This window comes from Leptopilina heterotoma, unplaced genomic scaffold, assembly GCF_015476425.1.
Source record: "Leptopilina heterotoma isolate Lh14 unplaced genomic scaffold, ASM1547642v1 Lhet_247, whole genome shotgun sequence".
In the NCBI taxonomy this organism is placed as follows: Eukaryota; Metazoa; Arthropoda; class Insecta; order Hymenoptera; family Figitidae; genus Leptopilina; species Leptopilina heterotoma.
The window spans coordinates 895,879-915,648 of record NW_025110963.1 but is presented as its reverse complement, the minus strand read 5'-3'; the positions used below and the strand labels follow the sequence as shown (position 1 = coordinate 915,648).

Genomic DNA, 19,770 nt, shown 5'->3' with positions numbered 1-19,770 from the left:
GATACTCTGAACAACATCGTTTATATTATTAGCTAAAATGTTAAGAAATTTAAAGTCATTTTCAAATTTCAATATTTTGAAGTTAGTTATAACAAACGAATTGCAATATTGTATTATTTTCAAAAAAGTTTTTTCATATTTACGAATTGTGTTTGGACATTTGCAAAATGTATTGTTTAGTACATTGGGTGACTGAAAAAACTGTTAGTGTTGTGAAGGAAAGTGAAATTCAAAAAAAAAATCAGGATCAGGCAACTGTTAAATGGGGAAATAAAACCTATAAAGCAAAAATTGTGGCAATTCATAGTTAGTATTATTGAGGTTAAAATGTTATTCTCATTTCATTTATTTCCCTTTCAATTACTTTAAAAATGTTGTAATTTTATATTTTACTTTTGATTATTATTCAATTCTATAAAATTTATTAATACAAAAAGTTTCCAATTTTTTATACATATCGAATCTGTCCTGAACCTTCTTCTTAAATCTACAAAAAAAGTTTTAAGATAATTGCTTTTTATTTCACAATTTTATTCCATGTCTTCTATTCTAACAACCAAACAATCTTTTTCACATTCAAACTTTAATATTTTCTACTTTTCTCTTACATTTCTTTTTAAATGCTTCATGTACCTGTTTTTTATGTTATGTAAATTTCTTTAATAATTTTTAGATGACGCAGAATGGCTTCAAAGCCTTATTGTCAATAAACATGGCATTATTATTGATAATACGTGTGAATCAAGTAACACTGGTAAATATTTTAAGATCATTTTTTATCTAATACGTACAAAAATAGTGCGCTCTTATAGTCAATGAAAGCGTCATTTCATGTTATTAGTCATCAACAAGAAATGTTAAAATTTAATACAATTTAATTATTTATAATTATCTTAACAGATGCATCGACCTCAACAGAGTTATTTCAGGAGTCTTCATTCTCTGATTTGGAAACTAATTTATCAAAATTATCGATAGTGCAAGAAAAGGATGTCATTGAATCAAGTGAAATTGTTTTAAACGAAGAGGAGCGAGAAAAATTAAATCGATTTATAAATAATGCAAAGAAAATGACCACAACTATTTTATCTTTTAAATTCGGCAAAAAAAGACTTAAAAAAATGGCTCTATCTGCGAAGAATGACTATGAAGTTATACCAGAGGAAACAATTAAAGCTATTGAGGGTATTAAAATAATTATTTTTGTGTATTTATATGTATTTTTTTTTAAGATTCATAAATTAATATTTTTCTATTAGATTATGTATTGGAAAATTGTAAAGAAAAAATAACAAGAGATAAAATGCGTAGGAGTATTACAAAATTTTGTAACAACCTAAGAAGAAAATGATTTGTGCCGTATTCTGTTCTATACGCAGGTCTATTTCTATACGTTTGACTCACTCTTTTTTTTAAATTCTCTAATTTTAGTCACAATAAAATATCAACAATATTATTTAATATATATATATATATATACTTTCAAATAAATAATTCTTTTTTTAATTCTAAAAGTTGATTAGAGAATTTATAAAACATCTTATCTAAATTTATTGTGTTAAGACTTTTTTATGTCTCTATCCTTGTCAATAAATTAAAAGATATTAACAATAAATCAAACAATTGGAATTTTTTTAAAGTTACTTTTTAATTATTTTTTGTAATACTTAAATTCTCAAAAATATGTAATTACAAAAATTAAGAGCATCCGGGAATTGTCGCTCTCAAAAAGTGGTTTCTCGTCTGTCATTTTATTATATATAGAGGTGAAATTTTTCGATTTACTTAAAGGAGAGCTTACTAATAGAGAATATTTTTAAGTTTTGCAAGTAATTTTTGAAAAAAATATTAAAAAAGAAAGTTGAAAAGTTGAATTTTTGGAGAAAGTGAGCGACAATATGGCGGAGAGCACACACACAAGTGGATTTATGTGTCAATGGTCAAGAAGATAGCGCCAATTCAAGCTGGTGGCCGAGAATGGATATAAGGAAATGTCTCAACCACAAATTACTCCACTTTCAATAGCTAATAAAATAATTTCCACGCAAAATTATTGCAAAAACGGAGAGGGGAGTGCATTAGAGAATCTTCCTCTATTACCCCTCCAAATGTTAACCGGAAATATTTTATTCATTAAAAATAAGACAGCGATAACAAACCGTTCAAAACCCCCTTTTCCAAATGTTTAAACAATTTTAAAAATAATTATTTATCAATATTTTTAAAAAGTCCAAGAGCAGCATGTATCACAGAGCATTTATCTATATTTACCAATCATCCCGACTCAAAATATTCCATTCTTTTTAAATGAGACAGCGATTATCAAGCCTCAAACACTTCCTCATTTTTATTATCAAGCTAGTCCACAAATACGTCTTCATTTTTATTATCAAACTAGTCCTCAAATTCGTCCTGGTTTTGATTATCAAGATAGTCCTCAAACACGTCCTCATTTTTATTATCAAGCTAGTCCTCAAATTCGTCCTCGTTTTTATTATCGATCTAGTCCTCAAACGCGTCCTTATTTTTATTATCAAGCTAGTCCTCAAACGCGTCCTCGTTTGTATTATCAAGCTAGTCCTCAAATGTGTCTTTTTTTTATTTTTGAAGCTAGTCCTCAAATACGTCCTCGTTTTTATTATTAAAACTAGTCCTCAAACGCGTCCTTATTTTTATTATCATGCGAGTCCTCAATTACGTCCTCGTTTTTATTATTATAACTAATCCTCAAACGCGTCCTCATTTTTATTATCAAGCTAGTCCTCAAACGCGTCCTCATTTTTATTATCAAGCTAGTCCTCAAATACGTCCTTATTTTTATTAACAAGCTAGTCCTCAATTACATCTTTATTTTTATTATCATGCGAGTCCTCAATTACGTCCTCGTTTTTATTATTAGGGCTAGTCCTCTATTACGTCCTCCTTTTTATTATCAAGCTATTCCTCAATTACGTCCTCGTTTTTATTATTAAAACTAGTCCTCAAACGCGTGCTCATTTTTATTACCAAGCTAGTCCTCAAATACGTCCTCATTTTTATTATCATGCGAGTCTTCAATTACGTCCTCGATTTTATTATTATAACTAATCCTCAAACGCGTCCTCATATTTATTATCAAGCTAGTCCTCAAATACGTCCTCATTTTTATTATCATGCTATTCCTCAATTACGTCCTCGCCTTTATTATTAAAACTAGTCCTCAAACGCGTCCTCATTTTTATTATCATGCTAGTCCTTAATTACGTCCTCGTTTTTATTATTAAAACTAGTTCTCAAACGCGTCCTCATTTTTATTATCAAGCTAGTCCTCAAATACGTCCTAATTTTTTTTATCATGCTAGTCCTCAATAACGTCCTTGTTTTTATTATTGAAGCTAGTCCTCAATTACGTCCTCGTTTTTATTATCAAGCTAGTCCTTAATTACGTCCTCGTTTTATTATCAAGCTAGTCCTCAAATGTGTCCTCTTTTTTATTTTTGCAGCTAGTCCTTAAATGCATCCTCATTTTTATTATCGATTTAGTCCTCAATTACGTCCTTATTTTTATTATCAAGCTAGTCCTCAATTACGTCCTCGTTTTTATTATTAAAGCTAGTCCTCAAACGCGTCCTCATTTTTATTATCAAGCTAGTCCTCAAATACGTCCTCATTTTAATTATCAAGCTAGTCCTCAAACGCGTACTCATTTTTATTATCAAGCTAGTCCTCAAATACGTCCTCATTTTTATTATCAAGCTAGTCCTCAAATGTGTCCTCTTTTTTATTTTTGAAGCTAGTCCTCAAATACGTCCTCGTTTTTATTATTAAAACTAGTCCTCAAACGCGTCCTTATTTTTATTATCATGCGAGTCCTCAATTACGTCCTCGTTTTTATTATTATAACTAATCCTCAAACGCGTCCTCATTTTTATTATCAAGCTAGTCCTCAAACGCGTCCTCATTTTTATTATCAAGCTAGTCCTCAAATACGTCCTTATTTTTATTAACAAGCTAGTCCTCAATTACATCTTTATTTTTATTATCATGCGAGTCCTCAATTACGTCCTCGTTTTTATTATTAGGGCTAGTCCTCTATTACGTCCTCGTTTTTATTATCAAGCTAGTCCTCAATTACGTCCTCGTTTTTATTATTAAAACTAGTCCTCAAACGCGTGCTCATTTTTATTACCAAGCTAGTCCTCAAATACGTCCTCATTTTTATTATCATGCGAGTCTTCAATTACGTCCTCGATTTTATTATTATAACTAATCCTCAAACGCGTCCTCATATTTATTATCAAGCTAGTCCTCAAATACGTCCTTATTTTTATTATCATGCTATTCCTCAATTACGTCCTCGCCTTTATTATTAAAACTAGTCCTCAATTACGTCCTCGTTTTTATTATCAAGCTAGTCCTTAATTACGTCCTCGTTTTATTATCAAGCTAGTCCTCAAATGTGTCCTCTTTTTTATTTTTGCAGCTAGTCCTTAAATGCATCCTCATTTTTATTATCGATTTAGTCCTCAATTACGTCCTTATTTTTATTATCAAGCTAGTCCTCAATTACGTCCTCGTTTTTATTATTAAAGCTAGTCCTCAAACGCGTCCTCATTTTTATTATCAAGCTAGTCCTCAAACGCGTACTCATTTTTATTATCAAGCTAGTCCTCAAATACGTCCTCATTTTTATTATCAAGCTAGTCCTCAATTACGTCCTCGTTTTTATTATTAAAACTAGTCCTGAAACACGTCCTCATTTTTATTATTGAAGCTAGTCCTCAAACGCGTCCTCATATTTATTATCAAGCTAGTCCTCAAATACGTCCTCATTTTTATTGTCAAGCTAGTCCTTAAACGCGTCCACATTTTTATTATTGAAGCTAGTCCTCAAACGCGTCCTTATATTTATTATCAAGCTAGTCCTCAAATACGTCCTCATTTTTATTATCGTGCTAGTCCTTAATTACGTCCTCATTTTTATTATTAAAGCTAGTCCTCAAACGCATCCTTATATTTATTATCAAGCTAGTCCTCAAATACGTCCTCATTTTTATTATCATGCTAGTTCTTGATTACGTCCTCGTTTTTATTATTAAAACTAGTTCTCAAACGCGTCCTCATTTTTATTATCAAGCTAGTCCTCAAACGCGTCCTCGTTTTTATTATCAAGCTAGTCCCCAAATACGTCCTCATTTTTATTATCAAGCTAGTCCTCAAACGCGTACTCATTTTTATTATCAAGCTAGTCCTCAAATACGTCCTCATTTTTATTATCATGCTAGTCCTTAATTACGTCCTCAATTTTATTATTGAAGCTAGTCCTCAAACGCGTCCTCATATTTATTATCAAGCTAGTCCTCAAATACGTCCCCATTTTTATTATCAAGCTAGTCCTCAATTACGTCCTCGTTTTTATTATTAAAACTAGTCCTCAAACACGTCCTCATTTTTATTATTAAGCTAGTCCTCAATCGCGTCCTCATTTTTTTATCAAGCTAGTCCTCAAATACGTCCTCATTTTTATTATCAAGCTAGTCCTCAATTACGTCCTCATTTTTATTATTAAAGCTAGTCCTCAAACGCGTCCTTATATTTATTATCAAGCTAGTCCTCAAATACGTCCTCATTTTTATTATCATGCTAGTCCTTAATTACGTATTCGTTTTTATTATAAAAACTAGTTCTTAAACGCGTTCTGCATTTTTATTATCAAGCTAGTCCTTAAACGAGTCCTCATTTTTATTATCAGGCTAGTCCTCAATTACGACCTCGTTTTTATTATTAAAACTAGTCCTCAATCACGTCCTCATTTTTATTATCAAGCTAGTCCTCAATTACGTCCTCGTTTTTATTATTAAAACAAGTCCTCAAACACGTCCTCATTTTTATTATTAAAAATAGTCCTCAAACGCGTCCTCATTTTTATTATGAAGCTAGTCCTTAATTACGTATTCGTTTTTATTATTAAAACTAGTTCTTAAACGCGTTCTGCATTTTTATTATCAAGCTAGTCCTCAAACGCGTCCTCATTTTTATGATCAAGCTAGTCCTCAAATACGTCCTCATTTTTATTATCAAGCTAGTCCTTAAATACGTCCTCATTTTTATTATCGTGCTATTCCTCAATTACGTCCTCATTTTTATTATTAAAGCTAGTCCTCAAACGCGTCCTTATATTTATTATCAAGCTAGTCCTCAAATACGTCCTCATTTTTATTATCATGCTAGTTCTTGATTACGTCCTCGTTTTTATTATTAAAACTAGTTCTCAAACGCGTCCTCATTTTTATTATCAAGCTAGTCCTCAAACGCGTCCTCGTTTTTATTATCAAGCTAGTCCCCAAATACGTCCTCATTTTTATTATCAAGCTAGTCCTCAAACGCGTACTCATTTTTATTATCAAGCTAGTCCTCAAATACGTCCTCATTTTTATTATCATGCTAGTCCTTAATTACGTCCTCAATTTTATTATTGAAGCTAGTCCTCAAACGCGTCCTCATATTTATTATCAAGCTAGTCCTCAAATACGTCCCCATTTTTATTATCAAGCTAGTCCTCAATTACGTCCTCGTTTTTATTATTAAAACTAGTCCTCAAACACGTCCTCATTTTTATTATTAAGCTAGTCCTCAATCGCGTCCTCATTTTTTTATCAAGCTAGTCCTCAAATACGTCCTCATTTTTATTATCAAGCTAGTCCTCAATTACGTCCTCATTTTTATTATTAAAGCTAGTCCTCAAACGCGTCCTTATATTTATTATCAAGCTAGTCCTCAAATACGTCCTCATTTTTATTATCATGCTAGTCCTTAATTACGTATTCGTTTTTATTATTAAAACTAGTTCTTAAACGCGTTCTGCATTTTTATTATCAAGCTAGTCCTTAAACGCGTCCTCATTTTTATTATCAGGCTAGTCCTCAATTACGACCTCGTTTTTATTATTAAAACTAGTCCTCAATCACGTCCTCATTTTTATTATCAAGCTAGTCCTCAATTACGTCCTCGTTTTTATTATTAAAACAAGTCCTCAAACACGTCCTCATTTTTATTATTAAAAATAGTCCTCAAACGCGTCCTCATTTTTATTATGAAGCTAGTCCTTAATTACGTATTCGTTTTTATTATTAAAACTAGTTCTTAAACGCGTTCTGCATTTTTATTATCAAGCTAGTCCTCAAACGCGTCCTCATTTTTATGATCAAGCTAGTCCTCAAATACGTCCTCATTTTTATTATCAAGCTAGTTTTCAAATACGTCCTCATTTTTATTATTAAAAATAGTCCTCAAACGCGTCCCCATTTTTATTATGAAGCTAGTCCTTAATTACGTCCTCATTTTTATTATTAAAGCTAGTCCTTAAACGCGTCCTCATTTTTATTATCAAGCTAGTCCTCAAATACGTCCTCATTTTTATTATCAAGCTAGTCCTTAAATACGTCCTCATTTTTATTATCGTGCTAGTCCTCAATTACGTCCTCATTTTTATTATTAAAGCTGGTCCTCAAACGCGTCCTCATTTTTATTATGAAGCTAGTCCTTAATTACGTCCTCATTTTTATTATTGAAGCTAGTCCTCAAATGCGTCCTCATATTTATTATCAAGCTAGTCCTCAAACACGTCCTCATTTTTATTATTAAGCTAGTCCTCAAACGCGTCCTCATTTTTATTATCAAGCTAGTCCTCAATTACGTCCTCGTTTTTATTATTAAAACTAGTCCTCAAACACGTACTCATTTTATTATCAAGCTAGTCTTCAAATACGTCCTCATTTTTATTATTAAAAATAGTCCTCAAACGCGTCCTCATTTTTATTATGAAGCTAGTCCTTAATTACGTCCTCGTTTTTATTATTGAAGCTAGTCCTCAAATGCGTCCTCATTTTTATTAGCAGGCTAGTCCTCAATTACGTCCTCGTTTTTATTATTAAAACTAGGCCTCAAACACGTCCTCATTTTTATTATCAAGCTAGTCCTCAATTACGTCCTCGTTTTTATTATTAAAACTAGTCCTCAAACACGTCCTCATTTTATTATCAAGCTAGTCCTCAAATACGTCCTCATTTTATTATCAAGCTAGTCCTTCAACGCCGTCCTCATTTTTTGATCAAGCTAGTCCTCAAATACGTCCTCATTTTATTATCAAGCTAGTCTCTGCAATTACGTCCTCATTTTTATTATTAGCTAGTCCTCGTCAAGCTAGTTAAATACGTCCTCATTTTTATTATCAAGCTAGTCCTACGCGTCCTCAAAGTCCTCACGTCCTCATTTTTATTATCAAGCTAGTCCTCAATTACGTCCTCGTAGCGTCCTCATTATTAAAAGTCCTAGTCCTCATTATCAAGCTAGTCCTCAAATACGTCCTCATTTTTATTATCAGCTAGTCCTAAACGCGTCCTCAAGCTAGTCCTCAAACGTCCTCATTTTTATTATCAAGCTAGTCCTTACGTCCTCAAGTCCTCTACGTCCTCAAAGCTAGTCCTCAAACGCGTCTAGTCCTTAAATACTCATTTTTATTATTATCAAGCTAGTCAAGCTAGTCTTAAATACGTCCTCATTTTTATTATTAGTCCTCAAACGCGTCCTCTAGTCCTCAATTAAAGCTAGTCCTCAAATATTTTATTATCAAGCTAGCTACGTCCTCTCAATTACGTCCTCAATACGTCCTCAATTACGTCCTCATTTTTATTATTAAGCTAGTCCTCAAACGCGTCCTTATATTTATTATCAAGCTAGTTCTTAAATACGTCCTCATTTTTATTATCAAGCTAGTCCTCAAACGCGTCCTCATTTTTATTATTAAAGCTAGTCCTCAAACGCGTCCTCATTTTTATTATCAAGCTAGTCCTCAATTACGTCCTCGTTTTTATTATTAAAACTAGTCCTCAAACACGTCCTCATTTTTATTATTAAGCTAGTCCTCAAACGCGTCCTCATTTTTTTATCAAGCTAGTCCTCAAATACGTCCTCATTTTTATTATCAAGCTAGTCCTTAAACGCGTCCTCATTTTTATTATTGAAGCTAGTCCTCAAACGCGTCCTCATTTTTATTATCAAGCTAGTCCTCAAATACGTCCTCATTTTTATTATCGTGCTAGTCCTCAATTACGTCCTCATTTATATTATTAAAGCTAGTCCTCAAACGCGTCCTTATATTTATTATCAAGCTAGTCCTTAAATACGTTCTTATTTTTATTATCAAGCTAGTCCTCAAACGCGTCCTCATTTTTATGATCAAGCTAGTCCTTAAATACGTCCTCATTTTTATTATCAAGCTAGTCCTCAAACGCGTCCTCATTTTTATTATCAAGCTAGTCCTCAATTACGTCCTCATTTTTATTATTAAAGCTAGTCCTCAAACGCGTCCTTATATTTATTATCAAGCTAGTCCTCAAATACGTCCTCATTTTTATTATCATGCTAGTCTTCAAATACGTCCTCATTTTTATTATTAAAAATAGTCCTCAAACGCGTCCTCATTTTTATTATGAAGCTAGTCCTTAATTACGTCCTCATTTTTATTATTGAAGCTAGTCCTCAAATGCGTCCTCATTTTTATTATCAGGCTAGTCCTCAATTACGTCCTCGTTTTTATTATTAAAACAAGTCCTCAATCACGTCCTCATTTTTATTATCAAGCTAGTCCTCAATTACGTCCTCGTTTTTATTATTAAAACTAGTCCTCAAACACGTCCTCATTTTTATTATTAAGCTAGTCCTTAAACGCGTCCTCATTTTTATTATCAAGCTAGTCCTCAAACGCGTCCTCATTTTTATTATCAAGCTAGTCCTCAATTACGTCCTCGTTTTTATTATTAAAACTAGTCCTCAATTACGTCCTCATTTTTATTATTAAAGCTGGTCCTCAAACGCGTCCTCATTTTTATTATGAAGCTAGTCCTTAATTACGTCCTCATTTTTATTATTGAAGCTAGTCCTCAAATGCGTCCTTATATTTATTATCAAGCTAGTCCTCAAATACGTCCTCATTTTTATTATCAAGCTAGTCCTCAATTACGTCCTCGTTTTTATTATTAAAACTAGTCCTCAAACACGTACTCATTTTTATTATCAAGCTAGTCTTCAAATACGTCCTCATTTTTATTATTAAAAATAGTCCTCAAACGCGACCTCATTTTTATTATGAAGCTAGTCCTTAAGGGGGGCGCCTACTTTATCGGGTCAAAAAAATCGATTTTTTAAAAGTTGTCTTAACTGAAAGTACAACTATAAGAGAATATGCTCTTAAAATATTACGTCAAAATACAAAGTATTTTTCGAGTTACAGCTTGTAGAACGCAATAAAGCGCGTGGACTGGCGCTTGGCCTGGCGCGCGATTCCACTCGCGGTCTCTAATACTTTTCATAATTTGTTGCGCTTATCTACTATTACACCTACCATTAAAATTACCATTTATCAGTAAAATGTCTTCTTATCCAAGAGCTACACATAAAAAAATAGTCGTTTATCGAGGCCGCGAAACAGCATTTATATATGTTTTTCAATCTTTAAACGCGTTTTTCTCAAAACACTGTTTTTGTAGTTTGCGTACACGATAGACAAAAATCTAATCAACCGATTAAAGTCTATTTGGGCTTGTTTTGAAGATAAAGAGTGTCTCTTCTGTATGAATTAAATTTGTTTTTGATAGAGTTAAATTTAATGCTTTCTTTTAAAGAAAAAATGAGATTTTTTTTGGCAAAAATTAAATTTTTTTTAAAAGTCATGTGAAAATTTCAGTTTTTACTTTCTATTGAAATCTTTTGATTCATACAGAAGGCAATAATGTATATTTAAAGAAAAAATTTTGTTTTTTTGTTTTAGATAAGAATTGTGGGCCCTAGGTTGTACGCAATGGGAAAATTTCAGCAGCGATGCGTTATATATATGGCGTTTATTTTATTATTAAATTCTATTTTCATTTAATGAAAAAATTATATTTCAAAGGTTTAAATATATAAGAAAACAAACACTAAATCTCGCATCGATTTATTTAAATGTGTTTGAGAAAAAAATTCCTGAAATGTACGCAGTTTTTTACCTTCTAAAGTAGGCGCCCCCCTTAATTACGTCCTCGTTTTTATTATTGAAGCTAGTCCTCAAATGCGTCCTCATTTTTATTAGCAGGCTAGTCCTCAATTACGTCCTCGTTTTTATTATTAAAACTAGGCCTCAAACACGTCCTCATTTTTATTATCAAGCTAGTCCTCAATTACGTCCTCGTTTTTATTATTAAAACTAGTCCTCAAACACGTCCTCATTTTTATTATTAAAGCTAGTCCTCAAACGCGTCCTCATTTTTATTACGAAGCTAGTCCTTAATTACGTCCTCATTTTTATTATTGAAGCTAGTCCTCAAATGCGTCCTCATTTTTATTTTCAGGCTAGTCCTTAATTACGTCCTCGTTTTTATTATTAAAACTAGTCCTCAAACACGTACTCATTTTTATTATCAAGCTAGTCTTCAAATACGTCCTCATTTTTATTATTAAAAATAGTCCTCAAACGCGTCCTCATTTTTATTATGAAGCTAGTCCTCAATTACGTCCTCGTTTTTATTATTGAAGCTAGTCCTCAAATGCGTCCTCATTTTTATTAGCAGGCTAGTCCTCAATTACGTCCTCGTTTTTATTATTAAAACTAGGCCTCAAACACGTCCTCATTTTTATTATCAAGCTAGTCCTCAATTACGTCCTCGTTTTTATTATTAAAACTAGTCCTCAAACACGTCCTCATTTTTATTATCAAGCTAGTCCTCAAATACGTCCTCATTTTTATTATCGTGCTAGTCCTCAATTACGTCCTCATTTTTATTATTGAAGCTAGTCCTCAAATGCGTCCTCATATTTATTATCAAGCTAGTCCTCAAACACGTCCTCATTTTTATTATTAAGCTAGTCCTCAAACGCGTCCTCATTTTTATTATCAAGCTAGTCCTCAATTACGTCCTCGTTTTTATTATTAAAACTAGTCCTCAAACACGTCCTCATTTTTATTATCAAGCTAGTCCTCAAATACGTCCTCATTTTTTTTTATCAAGCTAGTCCTTAATTACGTTTTCCTTTTTTATTATTAAAACTAGTTCCTAAACGCGTTCTGCATTTTTATTATCAAGCTAGTCCTCAAACGCGTCCTCATTTTTATGATCAAGCTAGTCCTCAAATACGTCCTCATTTTTATTATCAAGCTAGTCCTCAAATACGTCCTCATTTTTATTATCGTGCTAGTCCTCAATTACGTCCTCATTTTTATTATTAAAGCTAGTCCTCAAACGCGTCCTTATATTTATTATCAAGCTAGTTCTTAAATACGTCCTCATTTTTATTATCAAGCTAGTCCTCAAACGCGTCCTCATTTTTATTATTAAAGCTAGTCCTCAAACGCGTCCTCATTTTTATTATCAAGCTAGTCCTCAATTACGTCCTCGTTTTTATTATTAAAACTAGTCCTCAAACACGTCCTCATTTTTATTATTAAGCTAGTCCTCAAACGCGTCCTCATTTTTTTATCAAGCTAGTCCTCAAATACGTCCTCATTTTTATTATCAAGCTAGTCCTTAAACGCGTCCTCATTTTTATTATTGAAGCTAGTCCTCAAACGCGTCCTCATTTTTATTATCAAGCTAGTCCTCAAATACGTCCTCATTTTTATTATCGTGCTAGTCCTCAATTACGTCCTCATTTATATTATTAAAGCTAGTCCTCAAACGCGTCCTTATATTTATTATCAAGCTAGTCCTTAAATACGTTCTTATTTTTATTATCAAGCTAGTCTTCAAACGCGTCCTCATTTTTATGATCAAGCTAGTCCTTAAATACGTCCTCATTTTTATTATCAAGCTAGTCCTCAAACGCGTCCTCATTTTTATTATCAAGCTAGTCCTCAATTACGTCCTCATTTTTATTATTAAAGCTAGTCCTCAAACGCGTCCTTATATTTATTATCAAGCTAGTCCTCAAATACGTCCTCATTTTTATTATCATGCTAGTCTTCAAATACGTCCTCATTTTTATTATTAAAAATAGTCCTCAAACGCGTCCTCATTTTTATTATGAAGCTAGTCCTTAATTACGTCCTCATTTTTATTATTGAAGCTAGTCCTCAAATGCGTCCTCATTTTTATTATCAGGCTAGTCCTCAATTACGTCCTCGTTTTTATTATTAAAACAAGTCCTCAATCACGTCCTCATTTTTATTATCAAGCTAGTCCTCAAATACGTCCTCATTTTTATTATCAAGCTAGTCCTCAAACGCGTCCTCATTTTTATTATCAAGCTACTCCTCAAATACGTCCTCATTTTTATTATCAAGCTAGTCCTCAATTACGTTCTCGTTTTTATTATCAAGCTAGTCCTCAAATACGTACTCGTTTTTATTATTAAAGCTAGTCCTCAAACGCGTCCTCATTTTTATTATCAAGCTACTCCTCAAATACGTCCTCATTTTTATTATCAAGCTAGTCCTCAATCACGTCCTCATTTTTATTATCAAGCTAGTCCTCAAATACGTCCTCATTTTTATTATCAAGCTAGTCCTCAAACGCGTCCTCATTTTTATTATCAAGCTACTCCTCAAATACGTCCTCATTTTTATTATCAAGCTAGTCCTCAATTACGTTCTCGTTTTTATTATCAAGCTAGTCCTCAAATACGTACTCGTTTTTATTATTAAAGCTATTCCTTAAACGCGTCCTCATTTTTATTATCAAGCTAGTCCTCAAATACGTCCTCATTTTTATTATCAAGCTAGTCCTCAAACGCGTCCTCATTTTTATTATGAAGCTAGTCCTTAATTACGTCCTCATTTTTATTATTGAAGCTAGTCCTCAAATGCGTCCTCATTTTTATTATCAGGCTAGTCCTCAATTACGTCCTCGTTTTTATTATTAAAACAAGTCCTCAATCACGTCCTCATTTTTATTATCAAGCTAGTCCTCAAATACGTCCTCATTTTTATTATCAAGCTAGTCCTCAATTACGTTCTCGTTTTTATTATCAAGCTAGTCCTCAAATACGTACTCGTTTTTATTATTAAAGCTATTCCTTAAACGCGTCCTCATTTTTATTATCAAGCTAGTCCTCAAATACGTCCTCATTTTTATTATCAAGCTAGTCCTCAAACGCGTCCTCATTTTTATTATCAAGCTAGTCCTCAAATACATCCTCATTTTTATTATCAAGCTAGTCCTCAATTACGTCCTCGTTTTTATTATCAAGCTAGTCCTCAAATACGTACTCGTCTTTATTATTAAAGCTAGTCCTCAAACGCGTCCTCAATTTTATTATCAAGCTAGTTCTTAAGTACGTCCTCATTTTTATTATCAAGCTAGTCCTCTAATACGTCGCCTTTTTTATTATCAATCTATTCCTCAAATACGTCCTCGTTTTTAATATTAAAGCTAGTTCTTATTTTTATTATCGAGCTAGTCCTCAAATATCTTCTGATTTTATTATCGACAATGTCCTAAAGTACTTCCTCTTTTTATTATCGTTCTAGTCCTTAAATACGTTCTTATTTTTATTTTAAAACTTCTCAAAAATACGTCCTCAATTTTAGTATCGAGCCGTTCTTTAAATTTGTCCTTATTTTATTATTTAGGTAGACCTTTCTTCGTCAACAAGAATTGCACGTTTTATATTTTTTTCTATTTTTCCCTGTGTCTTTATTTCTTTCTCCTTCTTTTACTTCAAGAGCCTGTCAATTTTTAGCCATTTAATAATCAAAGACATTTTTTTATTTCTACTATTTTAGATCTTACACTGCAAAAAGAAGTATCCTAATTTAAGATGTTTTGGTAGAAATTTTTTTTGTTTCTTTAAATATCTTAATTTAAGATGTTTAAAGTATCTTCGTTACGCATTTTTAGCATATTTTTTTGAAAAAAGTTTTGAGGTTAACTTTGGACTTATATGTAAAATACTTCACGAATCTTAGTTTTTAGTGAATTACATTTATTTTTCATCTTACAATTCACAACTAACTTATCGCTAAACATCTTATTGCACCAGAAATATCTTAATTTAAGATATTTTAATTAACTAGCTGAAGAAACTTACATTTCTGAGATGGGAAAAATATTTTTATCACTGTTAAAATATATAAAGCATCTTAGATTTCTATAAGATACTTTAGAAAACATTTTATTTTAAGGTGTAAGATACCATTTTTCCATCTTTCATTTTATTTTTAGATATTTAAAAAGACACCTATTTCTGCAATGCACTTCAAACATTCAATTATTATCTTTAAAAATAACGAAATTCTTTACAAAATTTGAATTATGTTCCTAAAAGAACAAAATTCCCCTTTTCTTTCTCTAGAGTGGTTAAAATAAATGACATAGTTAGACTGTTTAGGATGAATTTTTCACAAGCTTTACTGAAGATTTTATGGATATATTATCAATTCTATGGATTTAAAAATTTTTTTAAAGAAACAAATTATCTAAAATTATCAAGAATAATTTTTGTAATTTTAATAATCTAAAATAAATTTAGATATCAAATTACTGGAAAAAAATTGGTACCCCTGAACAAAGCAAATATAAATAAAAGCACAAAAGGAACTCCGCTAAACGATTTAGAGGAAAGATTGTTGCCATTAATATAAAGCGAAAAAAAGGATAGCGCAAATAATTCAACAAGTGTGAGTAAATACTTAAAATTTTTAATTTACTTCATAATACAACTCATCTAAATTAACACCATACTTTTTAGAAATTTAATCATTCCGAATGGTAATAATTTAAAAATTATATAAGTTAAACATTAAATAGTTCATTACAATTAAAATTCCACTTTCTTACTAATTTAAAAATTAAATTTTTTAAATTTTAGCACATATTTTCAAAATATTATCTACCTTAACACTTTTTTAAATAAAAATTCCCTAATTAATGGAATTTGTAGTTTAATTGTTCTTTTTCTTACAGATTGTCATAAAAAGAGAGCGGAAATCACCGTTAATTAAAAGGGCTACTTTGCTCCATGTCATCAGGAGATGAATCTGATTCATTTGAATCACCACCATCAAAACAAGTAAAGGTTAGGCATAGTTTAATTAAATATAAATTTTTAATTTTTTAAATAGATTTTTCCAAACTAACTACAAAACAAAATATTCCTATAAGCTTTATTTTTAAATAAAGTCGAGTTTAAAAATAAAAAATTATTTTTTTAGCAAATTATTAATTAAGATAAAAATAAAAAATTTTGATTCCCAAAAAATGTTGGAAATTTTGTTTTATAGTTAAGGGCAATTAAAAAAAATTGCAGAAAAAAAGGATTTTTTATTTAACAATTTTTTAGTAATTGAAATTTTATATGATTATGTTTTAAATTGTTGTATTGAAAATATATGTCAAGTTTAATTATTATATTAAATTGAAAATTATTAATCCTAGACTATCATCAGTGGCCAGCAACCTGCTCGAAAACTACTACCGAAGAGTGGTGGAAGTGTTCTCCTCGACAAGCTGAAAAAGTTATCAACGCAGTCGTCAACGTCACCAGAAACGTCAAGACCATCTTCCTTTTCAGTATATATAAATATACTTTTTAAAAACTTTATTTTTATTATTGACAATTGGTTATGAGCACTTTAGGAAGTGTTTTTTTAAGCCTTAAGGAGTTAAAAAACAATAAAAGAAAAATTGTTTTTTCTTAAATTCTAAAGTGCAGTAGTACCTCGAAAAACAGGTTCAAATTCTGATACTAACTCCCTCTTAATCATTATTTCTTAAATCATATTTCCTAAGACAAAAGTCGACTCTTCCTTTAATTTCATTAAAATTCTTTTCAGTAATTTAAGTTTAGATAAAATAAATTAAAAAAATAAAATTAAAATATAACTGTATTTTTATATTTATTTCAGTACCAAAATCGAGATATGACTGCAGAATTGAGGGCAATGCATGAGGAAAATTTGGCAGTTTTAAAAGAAATTTCTTCAACCCTGTCAAATATTTTATTAGTTTCACTGGAAACCCTTGAAGTTTTAAAGCAAGCCAGTGTGGAGGGCAAAAAAATTTAATTACTTTTACATTAATTATAACTTTAAAATTTTCAAAATGATTTAAATTTATTTAAAAATAAAATGAACGTTTATTTAAAAATAAAATTTTATTTTCCTTTAATAATTAAATTCCAACTTTGTCTTTTTTTAGTTTTCTTCCTTCTGTTAATGTCGAGTCAATTCAATTTCGTTCTCTTCTTTCTTCTAGAACTTTCCATTCCTTATAGTCAGAAATTTTTTAAATTAATCTTTTCTTTATATCTTTAAAAGTGACTTTTTCATTAAAAATATATTTTTTTAAAATCTTTATAATACAGTTATAAAGTTTATAAACACTAAAAATTTTTATTTTGAAAGCTTGCTATTTTATTATATTAATATTTTATTATTGCACGTCACAATTCTTGTGTCATAAATATAAAAAAATTAAAATTCTATAAGAAAATTAAGGAAAACAAAATAAAATAGAAAAAAGTTAAAATTCTATAAGAAAATTAAGGAAAACAAAATGAAATCTGTCGTAATAAAATTGCAGAGCAGCAACAGTGACTTAATACCTTCTGGTAAAGAAGAAAAAAATTGGAGAATAAATTCTGATGCAAAAATTTCAAAATCGTTCAGCAACAGCGACAATCTCATCGTTAACGTCAGAGTCAGCGTCATCCTCTATATATATATTGTTTTACTCTTTGGACAAGAAAAAAGTTTTTCATTTTTACACCTGTTTTAGGCAAATAAAGTATCACTTTTTACACATAAAACCCACGAGGCTTTAAGCCATTCAATCAGCGAGAGTTAAATGTTGTTCTTAACTGTTAAAAATCTTATTTGTATTTTTTTATGTATTCATCTTTATTTTATTATTTTTTATTCATTAAATTTTCCAAAATATATTCAATTTATTTCAAAAATAAAATTTAAAAACTATATAATCTTATTATTAACTTCTTCTTTCTCTCCTTCTTCAATAATTGTCTTCTTTTACACATTTCGATTTTTTCTGACAAGATTCGTTTTCCTTCTGTTACGTCTACAATTTTTTTCATTTTATTTTATTAATTTATAAGTCAATTCTCGGTTTTACGATTTTATTGATATTCGAAGCGAAGAAAGTCTCCATGTTTTCTGAAAAAGTAATATAAATGCACTACATTTTTTAAATTGACTACATCTTATTAAAAATTAATTATTTAAATGTAATATTATTTTTTAATTATTTAATTATTTTCTCTTGTGTAAACTGTTATATTTCAATGCATTTTTGGGCCCCCCAAAACAGTGTCGCCTCTACCATTGTGGAATATTTATAGGTCCACGAGTTTCATAGAAGACAGACGGGTCTGGACAGGACGAAAATGACTTAGACGAGTTTTGCTGAAATCGCTTAATTTATATTAAGCGATTTCAGCGAGACTGAACTACAAAACGAAGATTTTGTAAAATAAAAAGAAAAATATATAATTGCAAACGTATTGAAAATACTACTCATCGTGAGAAGAAATTAATTTATTTAAATTCAATTCCGAGTGATAAAGAGCTTAAAAAGAAAAATTTTGTTTATGCATTTTTTTTTAAGTTGATAATTTTACTGACTTTTTAAGGTTCTAATACAGAAACCAAGAATGATAAATAACCTAAAAAATATGGGAAAATTTTTAAAGATTCTAGAAAAAAAGTAGAATTTTAAAATACAATTTTTTTTTGTTGGTAATGTAGAAATTCGCAAATATCTACAAAAATAGTCGTGGAAAATGTCAAAAGACATTAAAAATTTCTAAATACTTTAAACAAAACATTTTATAATAAAAGGTTTTTTTGTGTTTTAAATTTTGTGAGGAAAATTATTTCATTGATTATCATATAATATTTTTAGATAATTAATTTAAAAAATTAAAGAAAATATTGAAAAAATATTTATCACAAACCGTTAGAAGCAATTATTTTTGCTTTATACGTTTTCCCGTACCAAACCACAGTCGCCAAATTTTGATTCTTTTTTACAATTTGCTCCTTTCCAACAACACTTATAGATTTTTTAGAAACCCACTGGACAAGACAAAACATATTGATTTTTATTTTTGTCTGTTTGAACTGCCTCTATAAATATAATCAGAATATTATGCAAGATGCAATTATTCTTTTATTTTGATAAACTTCATAGTTTATTGTTTACATTATTGATAAATGTAATTTTTATTATTATTATATAACAAACCCGTAATGTACTGCTCCGCGTGGCAGGGTGCACGGGAATAATTGTAATAATTATAATAAAATAATGTAACGTAAACACAAGTTTAAAATGTCACTTAAGTTTTGCACGGCAGAAGAAAAGACAGCCACTCCTTCTGTTTACTTTTTTTATAGAGAAGTTTGCCGCATAACAAAAATGGTGTTCAAATGCTTTACATTTATCGTGACTTTTCAATCCATTTAATTTGAATTTATTTTAAAACTATTTAGAATTTCATAAAAAAAAGAAAAAGTGCTGTCTTAGAATTTTTTTCTGAATCTAATTCTACAATTTTGAATACGATTTTCAGATCACCTTGTATAAGAAACACAATTATTTCTTCCGAATTGTTAAAGTGTGTTGTAAAAACGTAAGTTTTTCGTAATTTCTTTTGTTTTTTATTATCTAATTTGGTTTTTAGTGTTCAAAGATGGTTCGAAATTGTAAAAGAGTGTTGGTACCGACAAGTCGCAAAAACGACTAGTGATTCCATCATCGACCTCTACTATGATACCAGCAACGTTTAAAACACATTCGCTCT

At 30.3% G+C, this 19,770-nt stretch overlaps 1 protein-coding gene and 1 long non-coding RNA gene across 2 annotated transcripts in view; one reads left to right on the top strand and one right to left on the bottom strand.

Annotated features, from left to right (window-relative positions):
- LOC122503182 overlaps positions 1-17,023 on the top strand; it is a 70,573-nt gene extending 53,550 nt beyond the window's left edge. The window contains exons 2-7 of the mRNA XM_043613628.1: positions 674-754; positions 901-1,185; positions 15,481-15,628; positions 15,915-16,026; positions 16,386-16,520; positions 16,856-17,023. Coding sequence (XP_043469563.1) covers positions 674-754; positions 901-1,185; positions 15,481-15,515 — 401 coding nt within the window. The 3' untranslated portion in view covers positions 15,516-15,628; positions 15,915-16,026; positions 16,386-16,520; positions 16,856-17,023. The remainder of the gene's footprint in view (positions 1-673; positions 755-900; positions 1,186-15,480; positions 15,629-15,914; positions 16,027-16,385; positions 16,521-16,855) is intronic.
- Positions 17,024-17,451: 428 nt separating this feature from the next.
- Positions 17,452-19,499, bottom strand: LOC122503200. Its single transcript, XR_006301719.1, has 3 exons — positions 19,212-19,499; positions 18,922-19,093; positions 17,452-18,121 (listed from the first exon to the last, which is right to left on the bottom strand). It is a non-coding gene; the product is annotated as an uncharacterized LOC122503200 (long non-coding RNA).
- Between the last annotated feature and the right edge of the window lie 271 nt (positions 19,500-19,770).